Raw genomic sequence first — 22,883 nt, forward strand, 5'->3', positions numbered from 1 at the left:
GGGAGCGGCGGAACGACAGTTGTGGCCCGTCCTCCGTATCCCCGCCGTCTCGGGCGCCCAGGTCCCCAGCCGGGCCTGGAACTGCCCCCCCAGGAGCCCGATTTAACACCGCTTGAGGGCTTTTGCCAGGGTAGGGGTCCCGGGGGTCCCGGAGGCCACCCGGGCTAGACGCTGGTCCAGCATCGCCGCGTCATTTCCCGGGGAAGAGCGATTGTCTCCCAGCCCCAAGGTCGGGATGTGGGCCCAGGATCCCGCGCGTCTCCTTTTGGCGCAAGTCCCTCCCTCCGGCCACCGCTTAGCGAACCGGAAGACCCTCCTCCCTCCACGCAGGCTTCAACCCCGCGGAGTTCCAGCCGAGACCGGCCCGCATGGGCGGCCGGCACGCGTGTCCCCGCGCACGCACACATCTTGCGCACGTCAGTCCTCACGCCGCCTCATTCCCGTGCCCGGGCACACGCAGCTCTCACGCGTGCCCGCATACCCCATGCGCACACGCACCCGTGGCGGGCACTGAGGGCGCGGGAAGGTAAGGGCGCGAGCCCACAGGGGCTGGGGACCCGGGCCCAGGCCTGGGCGGTGTCCGGGGCGGGCTCAGGGGCGGAGCTCGCCGGTCGGGGCGCGTAGGGTCGGGGCGGGTCCGCGCCGCCGCTGTCCGCGCCGTCCCGCCCTCGGCCCGCTCGCTTCGTTCTTCTCACTGCAGCCCCCGCGGTAGCAGCCGCTGAGCCCGCCGCCGCTGCCGCTAAGGTAGGCGCCTCGGAGAGCGGCCCGCGCTTTGCGGGCGCCCGGGTTTGCGGGCCTGGTCCCGGGGAGCTGACCCGGAGGCGGTGGGGGGAGGAGCGGGCGTGGGTGAGGGGCCCAGGGCCAGGCCCCAGGGAAGGAGCCGGGGCGCCCGGCGCGGGCCTGGCCGGTCCGCGGCGGGCACAGCAGGCCGCGCGGGCCGGAGGCAAGCGGGCCCTGGCGGGGGAGCGGGAGGCCGGACGTCCGGGGGAGCCTGCGGCTGGGACTGGAGCCTGCGGGGACCTGCGGGAACCTGCGGGCGGAAGGGCACGGGCCGCCGCGGGAAGGCCAGGCCGGCTCCAGGTCTAGGTGACCTTTCCCGGCGGCGCCCTCTGGCCCTGGATCCCGCCAGCGCGGGTCGGGAGGGGGACCGCCTTCCACCCACGCTCGCCGGGCTCGGCCCACGGACCTGTGCGGGCCATGCTGTCGCCGCGGGGATCAGTTCCTGTGACGACCGTGGCCTTTCGTTCCCAGACCCACAGGCCGTGTCCGGCGTGTCTGGTCCACGCCCAGAGAATCTGGCGTCCGGCACTTGTCCACCGGTGCCAGCTCCTTAGCGGGCGGAACCGGAGGCTGAGAGTCGACTTAGGCCGCTGGGGCCTGGGCAGTAGGCTAGGCCTCGGGAGAGGACGCCCCGCGGGGAGCGGATGTGGCCTCCTTGGCCTTAGGAGGGATTCCTGGTTCGTTTGCTCATTCATTCACTGCGGCGGAGCTTTCACGAAACTGGTTCAGAGCCCTTGGATTTCAGAGCTGCAGTCCTAGTGACTGGTCCAAGGTCACGCAGCCGAGACGATACCAAACCTGGGTTTTCTCATCTGTGGCATAGGAGCAATTATAGCTCTTCTTCGTTGGGTTTTTGGGAAGAATGAAATGAGGTGCTTAGCGCAGAGCCTTAGATAGAAACCTTGACAGCCTTGAGGCTTTTAGGGAGGTTTTATCCCATGCTCTGCAGACCATTTTAACTCCACGTGGTGTTCTGGAAGGGGTTCAATAAACATAGCCAGTCCCCGTTATTTTAAACATTATTACTAAGCATTTATGTGCCAGGCATTGAGTAACTTTCAGGATAATTCATGAAAAATCCTGTAAATTTATAGACAGATAAGGTCAGGCTGAAGCATGTACTTGCATGTGGGTGCAGATCTGAGGGAATCCTAGCCCTTGACCAGCCTCACTTCTGTGGAGAGATAGAGAATGGACCCCTCCTTTGCTTAATACTCGGTTGGCAAGGCCAGGGCAGACTGCCCAGGACTAGCCTTGTTTCTCCACCCCGGCTCTGGACTGAGTTCTGCAGGGTTCGGCTTAAGCCCTCTGCAGCTTTGTTTTCAGTGCCTGGGGTGGTGCCACTTGGCGCACAGTAGACTTGAGAAGAGTCGATGGGGGTAGATGCACTCTTGAGAGGCAGCTCATCCTTCCCGATAGGAGGATAGTTTTAGCACTGCAGCACATGGCTTATAGTAGGTGCTCATTAAGTATTTCTGAAATTATTGAACGGGCATATGTCGTGGCTGCAGGCCCCGACCATAATCTCTTGATCTTGGACAACCTTTCTAAGGGACATGCACATCTCGTTCACTTCTAGAAAATTGCCTTGCTTAGCAGGGTCACAAGTGTTTCAAGAGCTGCAGTGGAATGTACAGCCCTAGAGTGCTGAAAGGTGAAACTGTTTCCTAATTTGAAATAACTGTTTTAAACATGTTACCTTCATTCTGTGACTTTTCGTGTCCTGTGGGAAACCTGTAGAACGGGTGTTTCTGGGCCTGCAGGGGAGGGTGACCCAGGTGAATGGGTTTATTCTAAGGTTTTGGGCCTGGTTGCTTTGCTCCCTTTCTTTCTTTCTTTTTTTTTTTTTTAATTTTTTTTAAAAAAGATTTTATTATTTGACAGAGCGAGAGATCGCAAGTAGGCAGAGAGGCAGGCAGGGGGTGGGGGGAAGCAGGCTCCCTGCTGAGCAGTGAGCCTGATACAGAGCTCCTCCATCCCAGGACCCTGAGATCATGACCTGAGCCAAAGGCAGAGGCTTAACCTACTGAGTCACCCAGGCACCCCGCGGCAGATGTGGGCAGTACCCTTCAAACTGGTGGTAAGGAGGGACATTGACCCCCCATGTTTACCAGTAAGATGCTCCCAAGACACTGCAGTTCACTCTGTCCTTGGTGGGATTTCTCATGGCCTGACGTCTTTGTTGGTGGTGACTGAGAAGAAGGGTCTGTGGCCTTGGAGTTCCTCCAGACTCCTCTGGTAGCCACTGAGGAAATGTGACCAGTGGGATCCTCCGCTGGGCCTGGGCACCTTCCTCCTTTGACTGCTCGCCCTCAGGGGGTGTGGGTGATTGGGTATCCATGCCCTTTACCCAGAACTGTGCTGGAGAGAGGCTTGGAGAGCAGATTGCGTTCACAACTTGGGTCTGACATGAGCCATTTGATCTAGTACAGTTCAGGTTGCTGTCTTATTCCTCAGTTTCTCCAGTGTGTGATCATCATCATCAAAACAGTCGTTTTTACTAGAGAGCCTGCTTAGCACCCTCCCGGGGGCTTCACATATGTTCTGTGACATTGAATCCACCATCCTACAAGCCTTGGGAGAGAGGTACCATTGCTTCCTTTTCGTGGGTCAGGAGGCTTGAGCACAGAGTTGGTACCAGGGCTGGCAGATTCACACTGAGGTTGCCACACCAAAGGGCCCTGTGATGAGCTGATAGATGTGAAAGGTAGACTCTGCTGTCCAGTAGGGGAGTGTTCTTTCACACTGATCTGAGTGAACCCGTGTGTGGCTGGGTGTAGGCTAGCTCACTGTCAGCGGAGTGCAGTCCGTGGAGTCACCCCTCTTTGTTACAAAGACAATGACCCTGGGCATATTAGGAGAAAGGTTAGTTTTTCCTGGAATGAGGTAGGAGGCATTCTAGGACCTACGTGGAGAATATTGAGCTAAATAGTACTTCATTGTCATCAGGGAGGACTTTGGACCCTGTGGTTGAGGGTGACCTTTTGATAACTTGCTTAGCACCTGTAATTATACTAGGAAATCTATAAAATGCAAACCTCTAACAAAACACTATCTGTGGTTGTTGCATACCTCCCAGGTACCATTTACTGTAGTAAGTGTTTTATGTTAATAATCTAATTCATTTCTCACAGCGATGCTGAGACAGGTCCTCCTTCCCCGTACTAGAGCTGAAGAAAAGTGAGACTTGTCTTGCCCAGGTTACATATCTAGAGAGTTGTGGAGTGATATTGGAACTCAGGGCTGCTTGACTCCCAAATCTACCTGCCCAAGCCCTATTTTTTTTTTTTTTTGAAGATTTTATTTATTTATTTGACAGTGAGAGAGATCACAAGTAGGCAGAGAGGCAGGCAGAGAGAGAGGGGGAAAAAGGCTCCCTGCTGAACAGAGAGCCTGATGTGGGGCTCATTCCCAGGTCTCTGAAATCATGACCCGAGCTGAAGGCAGAGGCTTAACCCACTGAGCCACCCAAGTGCCCCAGCGCTGTCTATTTTAACCCCTCTAGGTCAAGCCAGGTAGCAAGGCTCCAGGGAACTTGAGGAGTCTGAGGCCATGCAGGAGCCCTGGGTGCACCTGGGACTCAGACTTGGCATGGTGCCTGCCAGCCTAGGCCTTTCTTCCCTTGATGGGTGGAGAGGCAAGCAGGGTGTCCCCAAGTCAGTTACATTGTCATGAAGCTTCTTATGGAAGGCTTTGCTGGGGTGGCCTACCTCCCAGAGTGTTTTAAAATAGAAGCAACTGCCTAGGAAGCTGGGCTGCCCAGTGTGAGACTGTCGTGGAGTAGGAGGGAAGGACAGCTGCACTGGGAACACAGACTTGCTACCAGGACCTGCGCTACCAGCGCAGGACGTTGGCTTTGCCAGCCCCCTATAGACCTACCCAGAGGCTGCCTTTATGGTGAGAAATTGTGTGTGAGATGGGGGTGGGTGGGGAGGCTTCTGATGGTGTTGGCCCAGTATATTGGCTTTCAGAGCTGGGCTGGCCTCCTACTGGGGAACTTGCTTTTCCTGGTCCCCAGACTTAGGGGGAGGTGCTTTTATTCGAATCCCTGGCTGGTCTGATGCTCCTCCTATAAGCTGGCCCAGTTCTGCTCAGACAAACCACCTCTAATGCTGTTAAGAGAAACACCAGGGCCAAAGGCTTTCCTGCAGTTTTCCTTTTCTGAGGAAAATTCAGGATGGTGATGGTGATAGAGGTGGTTGCTGTGTTGGTCAGGGTCCTTGCAGGGATCAGGTGCAAACTTATGTGCGGTAATCAAAGAAAGCATAATGAAGGGATCATTTGCAAAGGTGTGAGGAGGGTGTGGAGCATCTGACAAGTGATGTGTATCCCTCCAACCCCCTACTCTGGATCCTTTGGAACCTGGACAGGGCCCCTTGGCAGGAGCTGTGGCCTTGGAAAGTAAACCGAGCCCACTTGAGGCCAGCAGGGAGGGAGCTTGGGGAATGAATACCCCAGCCTCGCTCTCCCATCTTCTTCTGGTGCCTCCTCTTGGCGAAAACCAACCATCCTATGATAGCAGTCCATAATGATCAGCTCTTGGGGCATAGAACAGGATGGAGGTAGAAAGTGGATCTGGAGGAGCAAACAAAGACTATCCAGAATGGGGACACCTGGGTGGCTCAGTCGGTTAAGTGCATCTGCTTTCAGCTCGGGTCATGATCCTGGGGTCTTGGGATGGAGTCCTGCATCAGGCTTCTTGCTCAGGATGGTCTGCTTCTCCCTCTGCCTGCTGTTCTCCCTGCTTATGCACGTGCGCTCTCTCTCTGACAAATGAATAAATAAAATATAAAAAAAAAGAATATGCAGAATAATGGATTATGATTAGCACTGCTGTTTATGGAGCACTTACTGTGTGCCAGACATTCCTACATGTCCTGCCTACCTACCTTACTTCATCTTTGCAGTAATTCTGGTGGAAAGGCATTGTTATTAGCCTGATTTACAGATGAGCAAAGTGAGACCCTGGGAATATAAGTTTATCAAAGTCTTGTCCAAAGTTACACAGCTGGTAGAGGCTGGTGCTGGTAGAAGTCTCATAGCTCCTTCTAGGAGTCACTGGACCTTGCTGCCTGGGCACCCGGATGGGCTGGGAAATGCCATGGCAGGGTGGCTCCTGCTGTTTAGGTCCTAGCCCTCTTGTACCCTTGCCCTCGAAGATGGTGTCTCTCAACACACTAACCTTGCCCAGAAGACTTTCCTGACTGAGCTGAACGCTATCCTGTTCCCTTTGTCAGCCAGATCCCCTCTCTGGATCCTGGATACCTGGATCCTTCTGCCTCTGCCAGCGAAAGTGCTGTGCTGCCTGTTGTTAGGCTGGGAAGGGCGGAGAGGGAGGGAAGAAGGCTTTGGAACAGGTAGCTCAGGCCATTCTCAGGTATGCTAAAGTTAGAGAATTCTGTCTTACTTCTGCCTCCTGATAAGGGTGGCCTGAGCCCCAGGTGGTCACCTGGGAGTAGCATGTGTCCCCGACAGGCCTTGCCTGTTAACCCTGCCATCTCAGTGTAGTTTGAATCTGTTCTTGGAACCGGGATAGATAACTTTCCACATGGCTTTTCTTTTTGGCACCTGCACTGCAATTAATTGCCTTTTAGAATGTGGTTTATTGCAGCATCGTGAAGGCAACATAGCTCAATTTCACACACACTGGTTAGATTTTTTAGTTTTTCTGTTCTTAAAAAAATTACCAGTGTATACCAACAACTTAAATAATGAAGTGGAACAAACATTGAAAATCCCATTTTAACTCCACTCCTTCCTTAAACCCCTTTTCCTTTCCAAGCAGCTCCCAGGCAGCCACAACTTACAGATGGGCCTACAGCTTTTCCATCATATGCAAATGTGTGAACAAATGAACATGTATGTAAAAGGGTTTTCCTCTAGTAACATGGAATTGCACATTGTCTGTGACTTATTTTTTTCATTTAACTACAGCTGGCCCTTGAGCAGCATGGGGGTCAGGGGTGCTTACCCCCCATGCAGTCGAAAATCCTTGTACGACTTTTGACTCCCCCCAGATTTAGCTACTAATAGCCTACTGTTGACCAGAAGCCTTACAGGTAATATATAGTCAATTAACACATATTTTGTATGTTATATATATTATATTACAATAGACTAAGCTAGAGAAGAAATATTAAGAAAATTGTAAGGAAGAAAAAATACATTTACAGTACTACACTGTATTTGTTGAAAAAAATCCACATAAAAGTAGATTTGTTCAAATCTGTGTTGTGCAAGGGTCAGCTGCATATCAAACATAGCTTTCTTTGCCACCAAGTATAAACCCATCTCATTCTTTTTGATTACCACGTGATACTCCTTAGTTTGCAAGCCTCCTGATTTTATTAATTCTTTTCCCTGTTGACCATTTACATTGCTTTTGGCTTGTGTGTTGTCAGTCATGCTGCCATGAGCACCCTCTTGCACTGGTCTTTGGGTGCCTTGGGTGGGTTCCTCACGGTTGAATTGCCACTAGGTTAAGGTATGCCCACTTAGGCACTGGCCAGCCCCTGTCTCCAAAGGGACTGTCCTGTACGGAGTACTTAACACTTGGCGTGAGCAGGACTCAACATTTTCCACACCAACAGTGGATGTTTTCATATACGTTTTTGCCAGTTTGTTGAGTGAGCCTCTCAAACACAGATGTGTCATTCACTTTGAAGCGGCTCCCTGAGGCCATTAGAATAAAGTCCACACCTTGTTCTGAGGTCAGAAGTGGCAGTGGTCCCTTCTGAAGGCACTGGGTCTCCTCAGCCCGAGTGGAGCTCCCCTTAGGTCACAGTGGGGGTGAAGGGTCTCTCCACCCCCTCTCCCTGGTTGCCTTGCACCTTCCCTGTAGAGGGAGAGCCTGCTGCCTGGCTACATTGTCATTTACTTAGACTCTCTTGTCGGTTACTAAGTTTCTATTTTTTTTCCTCCTACTATAAAAATACTTTCTTGCTCCTTGCTCATTTACGCATTAAACAGGCATTTATATTGAATATCTGCTACGTGCCAGGGCTTGTCATCTTTGACACATACTTTTTACATATTTCGGATAAATTTAGGCATGACAGGCTCTGGGATGCTTTGAGTTCAAGGTATGATTTGGGGGTAGGTGTGCACTGTGGGAGTGTTGGGGGTGCTGGGAACAGAGCAGCGTCACTGCCAGGCAACTGATGAGTCAAGGAAGCCATGTCCCCCCAAGGCAGAGGTTATGTAAGTGTTATGCAGGCCATGCTGGGCGATATACTATCTCTACCCTTCCAGCTTCCAGTATGGGCTGGATTTTCATTCCTCAGCTGGAGTGGAGCTTACATAATCCGTTCAAGGTCAGCCAGGGTATGGTTGGGTAGGTAGCCTAGCAGGCAGTGGAGGGTTACCAGGGGCTCCTGTCTCCTGCTGTGATTTACTAGTCTTTCTCAAAGTCATCAGTGACTGGGGATGAGTCTGTTCAGCCCAATCCTGTCCATGCCTTGTGTTCTACATATCCTCGGAAACCAGGCTCCCAGGCTCCCAGGCTCCCAGGCAGACAGCTGGGTTCCTGCTTTCCCTAGGAAGCTTTCTGGCATCTGGCCAGGGCTGGCTGCCTTCCTATGTCAGAGTGCCCCACTTCGTGCTCAGTCCCCAGAGGCTGGGCTTCTGAAGGCACATGGAGTGGATGCTGCAGAGACAGATGGTGAGCGATTTGGAGCTGATCTGGGTGGAGGTAGGGGCTGGGGCCAGGGTTCAGCTTCAGAGTCAGCACAGGCGGGAGGTTACTGAGAAAGCAGGATGCCAGGCTCTCTTCCCTCTGGTCCTGGCCTGAGAAAACATGAATGGGAATTGTAATTTCTACACCAAAATTGTTTTTGTAGTGGGTACTGAGAACTGTGTAAAAATGGGCATATCCTGGGGGCTGTTGGCAGTTGTAAAAAAGCAGAATCTTGGCCCTTGCCTCCGTCCTCCAATAAATGCAGAAGGGGACTGGGTGGGGAGAGCAGAAGACAGCACCAAAAGCACAGGGAAGCTGCATTTCACAGCACTTGGGGGCTTCCAGTGAAGTGGGAGTCATCCTCTTGCCTTTTTTGGTGGGTGTGTGCTCAGGTCCAGGAGTGGGTTTGGCTCCCACTCAGCTGGGGGTTGCTCTGCATCTTCCCTGCCAGAGGCTGAGCGGGAGCCACATGGAGAGCCTGGCCTGATCCACGCTCCCTCTGTGGCCCCAACTCCTTTGTCCTTAGAGGGTAATCTCTTTAATGGCCACAGCCATGTACTTTAGGGTGATATTTGCTGGCAGTGGAGTGGTTTTTTTTTTTTGACAGGTGGCTTTACTTGTTCGGTTTTGGGAATTAGTGACGAGCGAGGGTATTTCCGGAGCATTAAATGATGAGTGATCTGCCTTTTCCCTGAGGGGCAGACCAGTCCAAATATGAAAGCCGCTCCTGTCTGGTGAGGTGGGTCCTAGAGCCAGCAGAGGGTACTTGGGAAGGCCCTGGCGCCTGAGGTACAGGGAGGTCTTAGCTCATCTGGAGATACTGCCACTGTACTGCTCCTCCCCTCCCCCGGGGCTGTTTGTGGCCCAGTGGGGGAAAGGCAGCTCTGAAGAGGGGTGCTTAGTCCACTGATTCCTGTTAGCATTGCTTGGGGTGGAGAATGCTATGGGCCCTTAGCTGAGATGTTGTGCAGATTTCCTTGGGGCTGCATAATTTCAGCCTTGGACACAGGGTTGTTTCATTCCTTCTCCTTGGAGGAAACCAGGGCAATCTGTGGTCAGAACATGCTTATGCTGGCGGTATTCTGTTCTGGAGGACCTGGTGGATGGTTTCCTGCTCTGTTTCAGGGGTGGATGTATCTGTGAGGTTTGTTTTGGGTGGAAGGGGAACAGGAGTCCCCAGACTTGAAACAGCCAATGAGGACAGCCTAAAATGGATCTTCCCCCATGTTTTTTGTGCCTGACCCTAATGTGGACTGAGCTATCCATGGTTCTAGCTTGATCATGTGCAAGAAATAACACGAGCAACAAAAATAGGATAGCGTAAACAGCTCACTGGGCTGCTCCACTCCGCTCTGCTCTGACACAAAAGTGAGGTGAAGCAGAATTAGCAAAACCTCTGAAAAACGTAAAATAGGACTTGGACCACAATTTTATAATTGTGGTCGTTTGTAGTTGTTTATTTTCTAGTGCACTCATTGCTTCTTGCAGCGTCTTGGAAATTAAGGAAATGCGGCTCCCACTTACTGGGAACATGCCATGCAGGTGTTTGTTTGTGTGAATACATACATATGTGATTTCATGTGGGGTATATGCAGATTCAGTTTGGCAATTTAGGCATACTGTATTTTAAAAATTAATGGAGCCATCTGTGGGTTTATTGGATTTCCGCTAATTGAGGCTAATGATTCTGGAAATGGAGAAGATGCATGTGATGGTTGCTGTCTCGTGGCTTCTCTCTGCCTCTGTGTGTGCTGCCCTGGGTTAGGATTTTAATGCTGTGTATGTACTACGTCATAGCAAAGCCTCCCAGGGAAACAGTGTGATCTTTAGGGCAAGGAGTATTTGAACTACTCACCTTCCTTGAACACTGAGATGTTTAATAAATGCTTGTTGACTGACTTAGGATATACAACAATTTCAAGTAGAACTTTGATAGTTGATTTTATTTTATTTTATTTTTTAAAGATTTATTTATTTATTTGATAGAGACACACACACACACAGCGAGAGAGGGAACACAAGCTGAGAAATGGGAGAGGGAGAAGCAGGCTTCCCGAGGAGCAGGGAGCCTGATGCGGGGCTCAATCCCAGGACCCTGGCATCACGACCTGAGCCAAAGGCAGACACTTAACGACTGAGCCACCCAAGCACCCTGATAGTTGGTTTTAAAGATTTATTCATTTATTTTATAAAGAGAAAGAGCATAGGAGAGTGGGGGAGAGGGGAGGGGCTGAGGGAGAGGGAGAGAAGCAGACTCCCCGCTGAGCCTAGAGCTCCATCTGAGGATCCTGAGATCATGGCCTGAGCCGAGATCAGGAGTTGGGTGCTCAACTGAGCCACCAGGTGCCCCTGATGGTTTTCTTTCTCCCTTCCTCCTCCTCTTCCCTCCTTTCTTTTTAAATATTTTATTTATTTATTTGAGAGAGAGAGAAAGCATGAGCAGGGGAAGGGGCAGAGGGAGCAGCAGGCTCCCTGCTCAGCAAAGGGGCCTGTTGTGGGACTCGATCCCAGGACCCTGAGACCATGACCTGAGGCTTAACCCTCTGAGCCACCCAGGCACCCCTGATAGTTGATTTTAAAAATAAAGTCCCATTGCTGCTCAATAAATGTTTGCATTTATTTTTCAGGCTTGTGTGTAGTTTCGTTTCCTTCGACATGGAGAGTTGCCTAATTGTTAGGTTTTACTATATTCTGTGTGAAGAAAATGGTACTCAAAAAATGGGTTCCTCTGAAGTGCAATTTTTTGAAATGTTAACATTCATTTTGGCACATAGTAGGTACTCTGTATTTTGTTGAATGAATGAAATCAGAACCATTTGGAAAATAAGCTGGCCTGATAAAGCTCTGATTTCTCTTCATCGCATTTAATGTCATAGTAGCCGACATTTTGTAAGAAGATACATTTTATTGGCAAGAGTCCTGCAGTTCACCAAAGTAGTTGGCTCATGGGAATGTGTCGTTGACAATTAATTCATTCAGCAAACATTTACTGACTCCTGCTATACTCTGGGCTTATGCTCAGTCCTGGGGATGCCAAGAAGAGATCTAAAGGCAGGCTGATCTGCTATCAGCAAAAACTTGTTAGGTATCTCAACCTCTGGATACAAGGAGAAGCTCGAGATAATAAGGCTTCTCTGTGCACATCTGGAACTCTGTGCTGATGATTTTTATTGGTGGTTAATTATAGCTAATAATTTTTATTGATGGAAAACTAATTTCCTTAATTACTGAATTATTTCTTCTGGTGATTCTTTCATTGTAGCAGAAGATGGCCGTGCCTCCCACGTATGCTGATCTTGGCAAATCTGCCAGGGATGTCTTCACCAAGGGTTATGGTGAGTGTTTCCGTTCACAGGCTGGATTGGCATGTTTGGGATTTCACCCATCGCATTTTGAGAGACGTGGGTCAGTCGGCTCTTACAACTTTCACGTTAGGGAAAATAAGACAAGCTTTCGATGGCTGGTGAAGTAGTTTTGGTTTGTGCAGCTGGTAGGGGCAGGCTCATGAATTACTACAGACAAGCAGACGTTCTGAGTTCCTCTCGCATGGCGGGGAGCAGCTCTGTGGATGCCGTTGCAGTGGAGTGTGATTTCTGAATGTAGCCTGTCCTTCGGCATGTGCTCACGCTGTCCTGCACCTTTCCCTCCCATTCTGCTGGGAGTGCAGGTCGGGCTCTGGGGGGTGCTGTGCCTTTTCTTTCTGCCACTGTTTGGTGCCTCCTGAGCTCCACATGTGGGCAGGCAGCAGCGGAGACAGGCTCCCTATACACTCCTGGCATTTTGGAGCAGCAGGAGGGGGCAGAGATGCTACTCTTAAGTTAGTTATTTAACCTATTAACAGTTACCATCTCCTTTCTTTAGGATTTGGCTTAATAAAACTTGACTTGAAAACAAAATCTGAGAATGGACTGGTAAGTTGTCTGACCGACACAGAGTACGAGTGTTTATTGTAGATCAGTAGGTAACTGCCATGTCCTGGGTGGCAGAGCCAAATGAAAGGCCCTTTTTGGTTGTGGTGGGTTGTGGTCGTCACATTCATTGCCGCCTCTATGGGATGGTTGATCCAGGGGAACCCTGCTGACAGATCCCCAATTTAATAGCTTTGTGTACTTAATTGACAGGCCTCAGTTTTGTTTTTCCTTGTTTCTTATATTAAAACTGACTTGTTTTCAGGGTGCATTGGTGGCTTAGTTGGTTAAGTGTCTGATTTCAGCTCAGGTCATGGTCTCAAGGTCCTGGGATCAAGCCCTGCATCACCTGCTTCTTTTTCCTCTGCCCCTCCCCCAACTGTGCATCCTCTCTCTTTCTCTTTCTCAAGTAAATAAATAAAAATGTTCAATAAAAAAATTTTACTGGTTTTCAACGCCACATAATTAATTAAAAAAAAAAACTTAGTAGTTCCTTTTTTTTTTTTTTTAAGATTTTATTTATTTGACACAGAGAGAGAGAGAGAGATCACAAGGAGGCAGAGAGGCAGCCAGAGAGAGAGGGGGAAGCAGGCTCCCCGTCAGGCAGAGAGCCCAATGCGGCCTTGATCTCAGGACCCCGAGATGATGACCCGAGCCGAAGGCAGAGGCCCAACCCCCTGAGCCACCCAGGCACCCCTCCTTTTTTTTTTTTTTTTTTTAAAGATTTATTTATTTTAGAGAAAGAGTGCGTGCACAAGCTGGAGAAGGGTAGAGGGAGAGGAAGAGAATCTCAGAGAATCTCAAGTGGACTCCTGCTCCAGAGTAGTGGGGGCTGGATCTAGTAAGCCTGAGATCATGACGTGAGCTGAAACAGAGTGTTGGATGCTTAACTGACTGAGCCACCCAGGTGCCCCTTAGCAGTCCCTTAGAGATTGTGCTTATGGCAGTTGTTGGAAGGAGGAAGTTTTGGGGCTGATCTACTGCAGTGTCATCTTTAGCCCAGTGCTTTTTCTATTAGGATGGAAGGGGGATTGCCTTCCTGTCTAGACTAAAGCATTACCAGGGAGGAAGGAAGTTGTCTCCTGGTGAAGAATTCCTCAAAAAGAGTCCTTCAATCAACAGACTTCTTTCGCCCCATCTGCATTTAAATATTGAATTATAGGAGAGGCTTTAGCCCCTGCCCCACACATCCTTACATAAGGGGACGTATGTTCTGTTTATGGTGGCATCGTGCTGGTGGACAGGCTGTGACTCTTTCTCTCCTTTAAAGGAATTTACAAGCTCAGGTTCAGCCAACACTGAGACTACCAAAGTGACGGGCAGTCTGGAAACCAAGTACAGGTGGACCGAATATGGTCTGACGTTTACAGAGAAATGGAACACTGACAACACACTAGGCACAGAGATCACTGTGGAAGATCAGGTAATGGGCCCCAGGGAAAAGACGTAGTTTTATTCATTGACATCTGTTGCCCTGCCTTTTGACTAAACCTGGCAAATTTTTTTCCGTTCAGCTTGCACGTGGACTGAAGCTGACCTTTGATTCATCCTTCTCACCAAACACAGGGTAAGAATCTCATGTGGCTTTTTTTTTTTTTTTTAAAGCAAGGACATTTAGCCATGTGTTCCAGTAAGATTCTGCACTGCCCGTTGTGGTTCTCCTGGCTTCATTTGTGGCAGGCTGTAGGACTTGTGGTCCAATAATGCTTTTTCACGTGAGTGAGGCTGCTGCTAATACAAATGGCCAAGGCTGCAGGGCAGTGGCGAGGTTTGGAAGCAGGGACTAAGCGATCATGGTTGCCACCCCAATTTGTAGGCTGGGAGAGTCCTCTCCCCAGCACCAAGATAGTGTGGCTTCTAACTGTAGGGAGGCTCCTGAGGCTGCTCTTTTTGCCCCATGCCTCCTAGCCTCAATCCAATTAGACTTGACAGTTATTGGGCTCATTAGGAGGCAAGATGGTGTGTTGGTTGCCTCAGGTCCTTGGCTAGACGGGGTACCCTTTTTTTAAATTTTTAACCATTCAGAGAAGTAGTTGTCTTAAACTTGGAGAAGGTTGTTTTACATACTGCTGACAGGTGCAAGAGTATATACTGAATTTCATTTGTTAGTTTTTAAAAATTGTAGTAAAATATACATTAAAATCTAGCATCTCAGCAATCTTTAAGCATATATATAGTGGCATATGGATTTCATCTTTTGCCGTTCCATATTATTTCTTTTCTTCCCTTCTGATGAATGTGTTTTAGAGGAAGGGTCTACTGAGCTCAGAGCCTATACTGCATGTGGGTAACTGCAAGGGACTGGGCAGGCAGGGCTTCTGTCTCTGGAGGTTGGAGTCTTACTGTAACTTTGTTCTGAATGATGTGAAGACCATTGGGCAGGAGCTGCATTTGCTCTTGTTCTCATCCTGTTGTAGTTTCTCCCTCAGGAGCATTGCTTTCTTGCTTGCCTGCTTCCCTCCAGGCACCCTGCTGTGACAGGAGAGGTTACCCAGAGAGATGCTCTGATCTCATGGGAGGCAGGGGAATGTGCTCACATGCTTGAATTTGCTGCCTAGGACTTTGTCTGCTGTGCTGAGATGGCACACTTAGGAATTTTTAAGGGTTTTCCCTCCCATTACATTTGGGAGGTTTGCAGAGAAGTCTCCAGGTCCTGCAGTAATACACATAAGAGGAACATTTTTTTAAATGTAACTTTGTATTTTGAAGTAATTTTGTACTTAACATACACAAAAATGTTGCACAAGTAGTGTGTAGAGTTCCCTTATTTCCTAGACCTGGCCTCTCCTAATGTTAACGTCTTACAGGACTACAATATGATGATCAGAACCAGGAAATTTATATGGTTTTCGTAGAGTTAACTAGTCTGTTGTCCTATTGATGTCTTATTTCAGGTCCATGATCTAGTTCAGGGTACTAGATCACATTTAGTCATCAAATCTCTTTTGTCTCCTCTAATCTGAGACATAGTCTTTCTTTGTTTTTCATGACCTTGACAGTGTTAAAGAGGATTGCCCAATTATTTTGTAGAATCCTTCAATTTAGGTTTGTCTGATGTTTCCTCATGGTGAAACTCAGGGTACCCATTTTCACAGCCACAGAAGTGATGTTGTGTTGCATCTTTCTTGGTGCGTGATGTCAGGGCATAGATGTCAGTATGCTTGTTACTAGTGACATTAACTTTGATGACTTGACGAAAGTGGTGTTTGTGAGGTTTCTCTATGAAGCTCTTTTTCTCTTTGTAAATAAGTATCTTGGGAGATACTTTGAGACTATGTAGATAATTTGTTTCTTATCCTTTGAGTAAGAAACCTAGTATCCATTGGTGATTCTTGCCTGCAACAATTATGTTTGGCAGATGGTGATTTTTCTCTTCCCATCATTCCTTCTGCATTTATTAATTGGGATTCTACTGTAAGGGAGAGCTTGCTCTTCTCCTTCATTTATTTATTTAATCAATTATTTATATCAGTACTGATCTATCGACATTTATTTTATTCTGTGGGTTATAATCCATTACCATAATATATTTTATACTCGTTTGTTTTAGATATGGCTATTGGGCCTCCTTCCAAGTTGACATCCTGTGTTTTATTATCCCCTATCATTTCTTTTGAGCTCTACTTCAGAAGATGTACCAGGCTCATCTTCTGCTTGTTCTCTAGTCCTGCTATCAGGCATTTCTCCAAGGAGCTTCAGTTCATTTTATTGAAGAATGGCATTTAGAAACCCAAGGTTGTGTCCATATTGCTCCTGGGTATTTGAGACAACTTTTGATGGCCTGATGGAGATTGGAAATGAAAGCTGGCTTTCCAAAGCTACTAAGGGGGATAGGCTGGGAAAGCGTCCTGGCTTCTGTCTGGAGCTGAGCATAGAGCACATTATGGATGAGGCTGCAGATTCATCTGTGCACCAGCACCCACGCTGGGTACCCCACCACAGAAAAAAGCCAGTTTGTTAACCAGAAATCAGAGTCATGCCTCACTCAGGCAGTTGTCAGTTCAGCACCAGGAAGTAGCTTAAAAGGAAAAATCCCAGTAATATTTGAAAGAGGGAAAACTCCAAAGGCGTGGAGTGTTACATGAGAGCAGGAACCTGGAGAGGAATCTGAGTCACTGCTCCAGCACTGCCCATTCTGTGGGGACTTTGTGCTCCTGGCCAGAATTCTTTGAGACAGCGTAGGGGAGGCACTGTGTGAATGGTCTGGCATGGCTGGTAAACACCGCTGTTTTCACCCGCAGCACACTATGGTCAGCAGCAGCTCCCCCGCCCACTTTTTAAAAAGATTTTATTTATTTATTTGGTAGAGATCACAAGTAGGCAGAGAGGCAGAAGCAGGCTCCCCACTGAGCAGAGAGCCCAATGTGGGGCTCGATCCCAGGATCCTGGGATCATGACCTGAGCGGAAGGCAGAAGCTTTAACCCACTGAGCCACCCATGCACCCAGCACAGCTTTTTACTGGTGGTTATACGATGCCTGGTTTTTATCGTTCTTGGTCTCCTTTTCTTTCTAAATGTCAGCCTTTGAGCAGATTTCTTTCATAAATCACCCAGCTAGCATGGTGCCAATTCGATAAGCCAAAACCTAGGCTTCTTTCCCCAAAGAGCAGGAAGTCCAGAATAGGTTTATTTTGAATTTTTCTTGTGGAGAGAGAATTTGTTTGGTTGTTACTCCTTTCTTTCAAAGCTTGAGAAAATGTACCAAAGCCACATGAACAAAAGTTGCACGCATCACTGTCATTTGTGAATGGTGTTTGCTTTACTTTCAGCCACAATGTCTGAAATTCTATCATTGGCAACTTGGAATGTTTAACCTTATTTTTTTTAAAGACTATTTATTTGACAGAGAGAGAGAGAGAGAGAGAAAGAGACAGTGAGAGAGGGAACACAGGCAGGGGGAGTGGGAGAGGGAGAAGCAGGCTTCCCACTGAGCAGGGACCCTGATGTAGGGCTCAGATCATGACCTGAGCTGAAGGCATCTGCTTAACGACTGAGCCATCCAGGCGCCCTTTAAATTTTTTAATATAGAAAATTTCAAACATACAAAAGCAGAGAAAAAAAAAAGGCAGAATAGTATGTTAAGCCCTCATCATGTTCCTATCACCCAGCTTTAATAATTATCAACACATAAACCAATTATGTTTTATTTATACATTCATAATCTCTCCCTCAGACTTTTTTGAAATAAATCAGTTATCACATAATTTCATCTGTAAGTATTTTAGTATGTATATTTAAGTGATAAGATTCTTTTTTAAAATTTTTTAATTCCAGTTAGTGAACGTATAGTCTTACATTAGTTTCAGGTGTACAATACCATGTTTCAGGAATTCCATACATTACCTGGTGCTCATCACGGCAAGTGCCCTCCCATCCCCTTTCCCCTTCCCCTCTGATAACCATCAGTTTGCTCCCTAGAGTTAGATATGGAACGCTTCATGCATTTATATGTCATCTTTGTGCAGGGCCCATGCTCATCTTCTCTGTATCATTTCAATCTTAGTATATGTGCTGTTGAAGCAAGCACGATATGATTCCTTTTTTTAAAAAGTATAACTACAGGGCGCCTGGATGGCTCAGTGGGTTAAAGCCTCTGCCTTTGGCTCAGGTCATGATCCCAGGGTCCTGGGATCGAGCCCTGCATCACGCTCTCTGCTCAGCAGAGAGCCTGCTTCCCTTCCTCTCTCTCTGCCTGCCTCTCTGCGTAATTGTGATCTCTGTCTGTCAAATAAATAAATAAAATCTTTTAAAAAAAGTGTAACTACAGTATGATTGCATTGTAAAAAATTAATCATAATTCCTTGAATTTTAAATCTCTAGCCTGATCAGATTTACATGATTTCATTTTTCTTTTTTACAGACTCAAAAATTGTCCATGCAAAATTGCAAATATTGCTTCCTGTGGCTCCTTAAATCTCTTTTTTAAGTTTTAGATTCTCCTCCTCACCTTCCCCTGCAATTTATTCATTGAAACTAGATCATTTGTCCTGTAAGATTAGGTATAGACTAAATTTTGCTGTTTGCATCTCTGTGGTGCCATTTAACTTGTTCCTCTGTCCCCCATGTTTACCGTGAATCAGTAAGTCTAGATTTAGATTCTAGATTGTTGCATTTAGATTCCTGGTGGGGGTGGTAAAATACAAGTGGTACTCTATGCTTCCATGACTTGGATATAGAAGGCGTGGTTTGTTCTTTGTATGTTAAAGTTGGTGCTATTCACAATTCATTCATTAGGGGTTACAAATTGGTGATAATTCTACTTTAATCATTCATTCTTCATGTGGTAGCTAGAATATTTCAATAAAAAGAAACTTCTCATAAACTATTGGTTATCTTGAGATAGAGTTAGGGTAGGAAAGGTGGGAAAATGTTTGCTTCCTTTTTAATTTATTGTTTTGAAGTTACACTTTGGTTTTCTAGTCTCTGATGATGACTGCTATGTGTGTTTTAAGTGTCATTATGAATGAATGCATAGGTTTATACATACTTGTTATGTTTCAATCCATTGCTGGTGTTATTCTTAAAGATGAGCTCATTGTTACATGTTTGAAGCCGTTAAGAGTCTCTTCAGGCCAGCTCTGAAGGCATTGTGCGCCAACCACAGTAGTCTTTGGTAGCTTTGATAAATACCTCAAGTTCACCCTGTCCTGATTTGTAGTCTGTTGTTTCTCCAAGGGACACTGGTGCCTTTTAGGAGAGGCTGGTATTTAGAGTCCAGAGTCTGGGTGCTGGGAATGAAGTTTTAATCTCAGTGTGAATGAGATTGGGGTGGGCAAGGCTGTGTAGATCCCGATCTCTGCAGACAATGCAGCTTGCTGTGGGAGGATGTCCATTTTGTAGCTGAATAACAGAAAATAGTCTAAATTTTATTTGATAGGTGTGGTCTTGTATCCCATTGACCTTTGGTAAAGGCAGGGTAATATATTTGCAGGTGACACGAGTCTCCCTATTTTCCTGAGTAGTAAGCACAGGAGGCACCAATCTGGTCATACATGCAGATCTGGGATTAGCAGACAAGACCCACAGACTTGTCCTGTCTTGCAGGACTTCCCAGCCCCCATGACTGCAGGGCCTCAGGTTGCAGGTCAGTATCCAGGTCTCTGAAATATACTTATTAGGATCTCTTGAATACTGAATTAAAAGCTATCTGTTATATTTACTTAGAAGGGATCTATCTAGTATTTGTTACTTTCTTTACTTACAAAGTTAGAAAGCAAGCATCTCCTTAAAAGGGGCTGTTTAGATAGCTGCCTTCATGACAGATACACCATGTCTTTTTCATAGTCTTAGAGAATAGCAAAGAAACATCTGTTTCATAATTACACGGTGGCATTTTCCCTAATAAATGCCTGTGCAGGCCATTACATTAAGCATAGGGAGAGTTTAGTAAAAGAAAATTACTTAGCACTTTTCCCCCAAGCTTTTCCAGCCTCTGTTCTCACTTCATTATTGGGGCATTTCTGCACATTGGATTCTGGTTAGAGAGCTAGTATTCTGCCGATGTGGCCTAGAGGCTGTGTAAGGGAGAACTGGGCCCTCACTTGGCCTCCTATCCCTGTATGTAAACTGGGATTTAAAACAATGCTTTTTTGGTACTTGTTGGTATGGTTGTTGCAAGGCGAGTTAGCTTGTGATCTTAATACAATTTCTTTTCTTTCAGGAAAAAAAATGCAAAAATCAAGACAGGGTATAAGCGGGAGCACATCAACCTGGGCTGCGATGTGGATTTCGACATTGCCGGTCCTTCAGTCCGGGGTGCTGTGGTGCTGGGCTATGAAGGCTGGCTGGCTGGCTACCAGATGAATTTTGAGACTGCGAAGTCTCGAGTGACCCAGAGCAACTTCGCGGTTGGCTACAAGACTGACGAGTTCCAGCTCCACACTAACGTGTAAGTGTATGTGAGTGTGGTGTGTGAGTGTGTGCAGAAGGGAGATTGCTTTTCAAGCTCAATTTTTAATCACTTGAGAGTATGTTGAAAGCAGATGAGCCAAATGGCCTGCTGATATTTTTCTGTTTCCCACCTGCCTATTTCCTGAAGTGGCTTAGGTTCTTTGTGTTCTAGAGATAATCATTGTTGTCACTGGTACACACAGAATGACTGCTCAGTTACAGCAGTGGCATGATGTCCATCCAGAGGAGAGTCCTTTCCCTGCTAGTGTCCTTTTGTGGACATTTAAGCACCTTTCAGTTTTAGTAGCAAAATGGCAGGGAAAGGTGCCACTGTCTTTTTCTCTGTGTGATGCCTGAGGTCAGGTTGCTGTGGTAAATGAAATGCAGATCTGAGAGACAGGTTAGGGAACGGTGATCTCAGTTGCATAGTGTCTTTTCCGCATGGCATAGCATGCACAAGTTTATTGCCTACCAGACAGTACATGAAGGGGAGAGAAAAGTGCAGATTAGGTTAGTGAGCTCCTTGTAATCAACCTTGGGAGTTAAAGTGGAGTGCTGCTGATTTAGATGAATGGAAATGCACATTTCAGCCCCAAATCCCCTAGGCATGAGAAACTAACCTACGGCACAACTGGGGGACAACTTTACCAATTTTCTTTCTTCCCACTAGAGGGCACTAAAGCAGCGACTTCTTAAAGATCTAATAACAATTCCATTTACAAACTTTTTTGAAGAATTTTTACCCAGTAGTTCCCCCTTTTCTGCCCTTTCACTTTCCACGATATCAGTTGACAGTTCCACAGTCAGCCGCGGTCTGGAAGTAGATGATCTCCTTCTGATGTGTTGTCAGAAGGTCAGTAGTGGCCTGATGTGTCACTCACCTCACCTTCATCCCATCATGTAGGCATTTGTCGTTTCACATCATCCCAAGAAGGTTGTATACTGGGCTGCCTGGGTGGCTCAGATGGTTAAGCATCCGACTTCTGATTTCGGGTCATGATCTCAGGGTTGTGAGATTGAGCCCCATGTCGGCGTGGAGCCTGCTTAAGATTCTCTCTCTCTCTCTCTCTGCTTCTGCCGCAACCCCCTCCCAAAAAACAAAACAGTATGAAGAAGGTGTATACGATATAATATTTTGAGAGGCCACATTCATATAACTTCTATTACAGTATATTGTTAGAATAGTTGTATTTTATTAAAATAATAAATTAGAAGTTATTGTTGCTAATTTCTTACCATGTCTAATTTATATTTTAAATTTAAATTTGTCTCAGAGATGTATGTATAGGAGAAAACATATAGTATATACACGGGTTCGCTACTGTCTGTGGTTTCAGGCATCCCCTGGGGGTCTTGGAACATACCTCCTGCAGATAAGGGAACACTATTTTAATTAATATAATTGACATAACAGAATATAATATAGCAGATATTAATATAATTTTTGAATTTTTTAAAACTAGGAAATCACAGGAAAACCATAGTGAAGGACAGTCCAGTGTTTCCTGGCTGGGAGTGGGAGTGTGTGACTACTAAGGGGGTGGAATGAGATTTGGGGGTGATGGAATTGTTCAGTATTCTGATTATAGTGGTGGTCACACAAATATTGCACATGTGTTAAAATCCATAGAAGTGTACACCAAAAAAAGTAAAGAAAAAAATGTAAATTCAAAAAAAGGTAGCATACAAAAGTGTCACAGGAAAAACAGTGCAAGTAATAGAAGGGTTTTTTTATTTTTTTATTTTTTATATTTTTTTAAAGATTATTTATTTATTTATTTGACAGAGAGAAATCACAAGTAGGCAGAGAGGCAGGCAGAGAGAGAGAGAGAGAGGGGGGAGGAAGCAGACTCCCTGCTGAGCCGAGAGCCCGATGCGGGACTCGATCCCAGGACCCTGAGATCATGACCTGAGCCGAAGGCAGCGGCTTAACCCACTGAGCCACCCAGGCGCCCAGAAGGGTTTTTTTTAAGTTGGAGTTTTGACTGAAATGGAAAGTCTTTCTTGGTTTGGAATTGGAAATTGGTACCAGTTCTAGGAAGAACAATGGCTATTAGCGTTTCCCCCACATACCTGAGCCTCATGTACCTGATTTTAAAATAAGTGGACATGATTTATTTTTAGCTGGTGTGGGAACAGCTGACACAGCTAATCCGGGTTGCCCTTGTGCGTGTGGAGGCCCCGATGTGTAATAGAGATTCTTTGTGCTTTATATAGTTGAATTTGAACAATGACTTCCCTCTGTTTATGGTTTTGAGAGCTCAGTACAGGAAGGCAGTGTTGCCGGTTTTAGAATATATTTTTAAAAAACTGACAGTTTTTTTTGGACAAACATGTGAACCCAAGAAAAACTTCCAATTTCAGTTATACTAAAATCCCTCAGAAATCTATTATCTAGGACAAGCTGCTATTTTGTAACATCCTCGGATTTTCTGAAGAATTTAGGATTCCCTGTGGAATCCTGGGTTGCCTGGGCTAAACCTGTACTTACTGGAAGCACAATATCTGTATGATTGAATTTCAGGGAAAACTTTAGCATTTAGAATGTATTTATGAGCGTCTGCTTCAGGGAGAGTGTAGTGGTGAGGAGCAGAGTTAGCAGTGAATCAGCAAGAATTTGTCCTTGGATT

At 46.8% G+C, this 22,883-nt stretch overlaps 1 protein-coding gene and 1 non-coding gene across 3 annotated transcripts in view; one reads left to right on the forward strand and one right to left on the reverse strand.

Moving 5' to 3' along the window:
- Positions 1 to 375: 375 nt before the first annotated feature.
- Positions 376 to 22,883, forward strand: part of VDAC1 (voltage dependent anion channel 1) — a 28,512-nt gene continuing 6,004 nt past the window's right edge. Inside the window, exons 1-6 of one of the 2 annotated variants that reach the window (XM_044227664.1) lie at positions 376 to 526; positions 11,718 to 11,790; positions 12,317 to 12,366; positions 13,634 to 13,786; positions 13,878 to 13,930; positions 20,024 to 20,251. In XM_044227664.1, coding sequence (XP_044083599.1) covers positions 11,724 to 11,790; positions 12,317 to 12,366; positions 13,634 to 13,786; positions 13,878 to 13,930; positions 20,024 to 20,251 — 551 coding nt within the window. In that variant the 5' untranslated portion in view covers positions 376 to 526; positions 11,718 to 11,723. Of the gene's footprint in view, positions 527 to 646; positions 745 to 11,717; positions 11,791 to 12,316; positions 12,367 to 13,633; positions 13,787 to 13,877; positions 13,931 to 20,023; positions 20,252 to 22,883 lie in introns of those variants that run through there. The other variant, XM_044227655.1, reaches the window with a different exon arrangement.
- LOC122897657 lies at positions 17,784 to 17,890 on the reverse strand. The gene has a single exon (XR_006382587.1). It is a non-coding gene; the product is annotated as a U6 spliceosomal RNA (small nuclear RNA).

This window comes from Neovison vison, chromosome 1, assembly GCF_020171115.1.
Source record: "Neovison vison isolate M4711 chromosome 1, ASM_NN_V1, whole genome shotgun sequence".
NCBI classification, from domain to species: Eukaryota; Metazoa; Chordata; class Mammalia; order Carnivora; family Mustelidae; genus Neogale; species Neogale vison.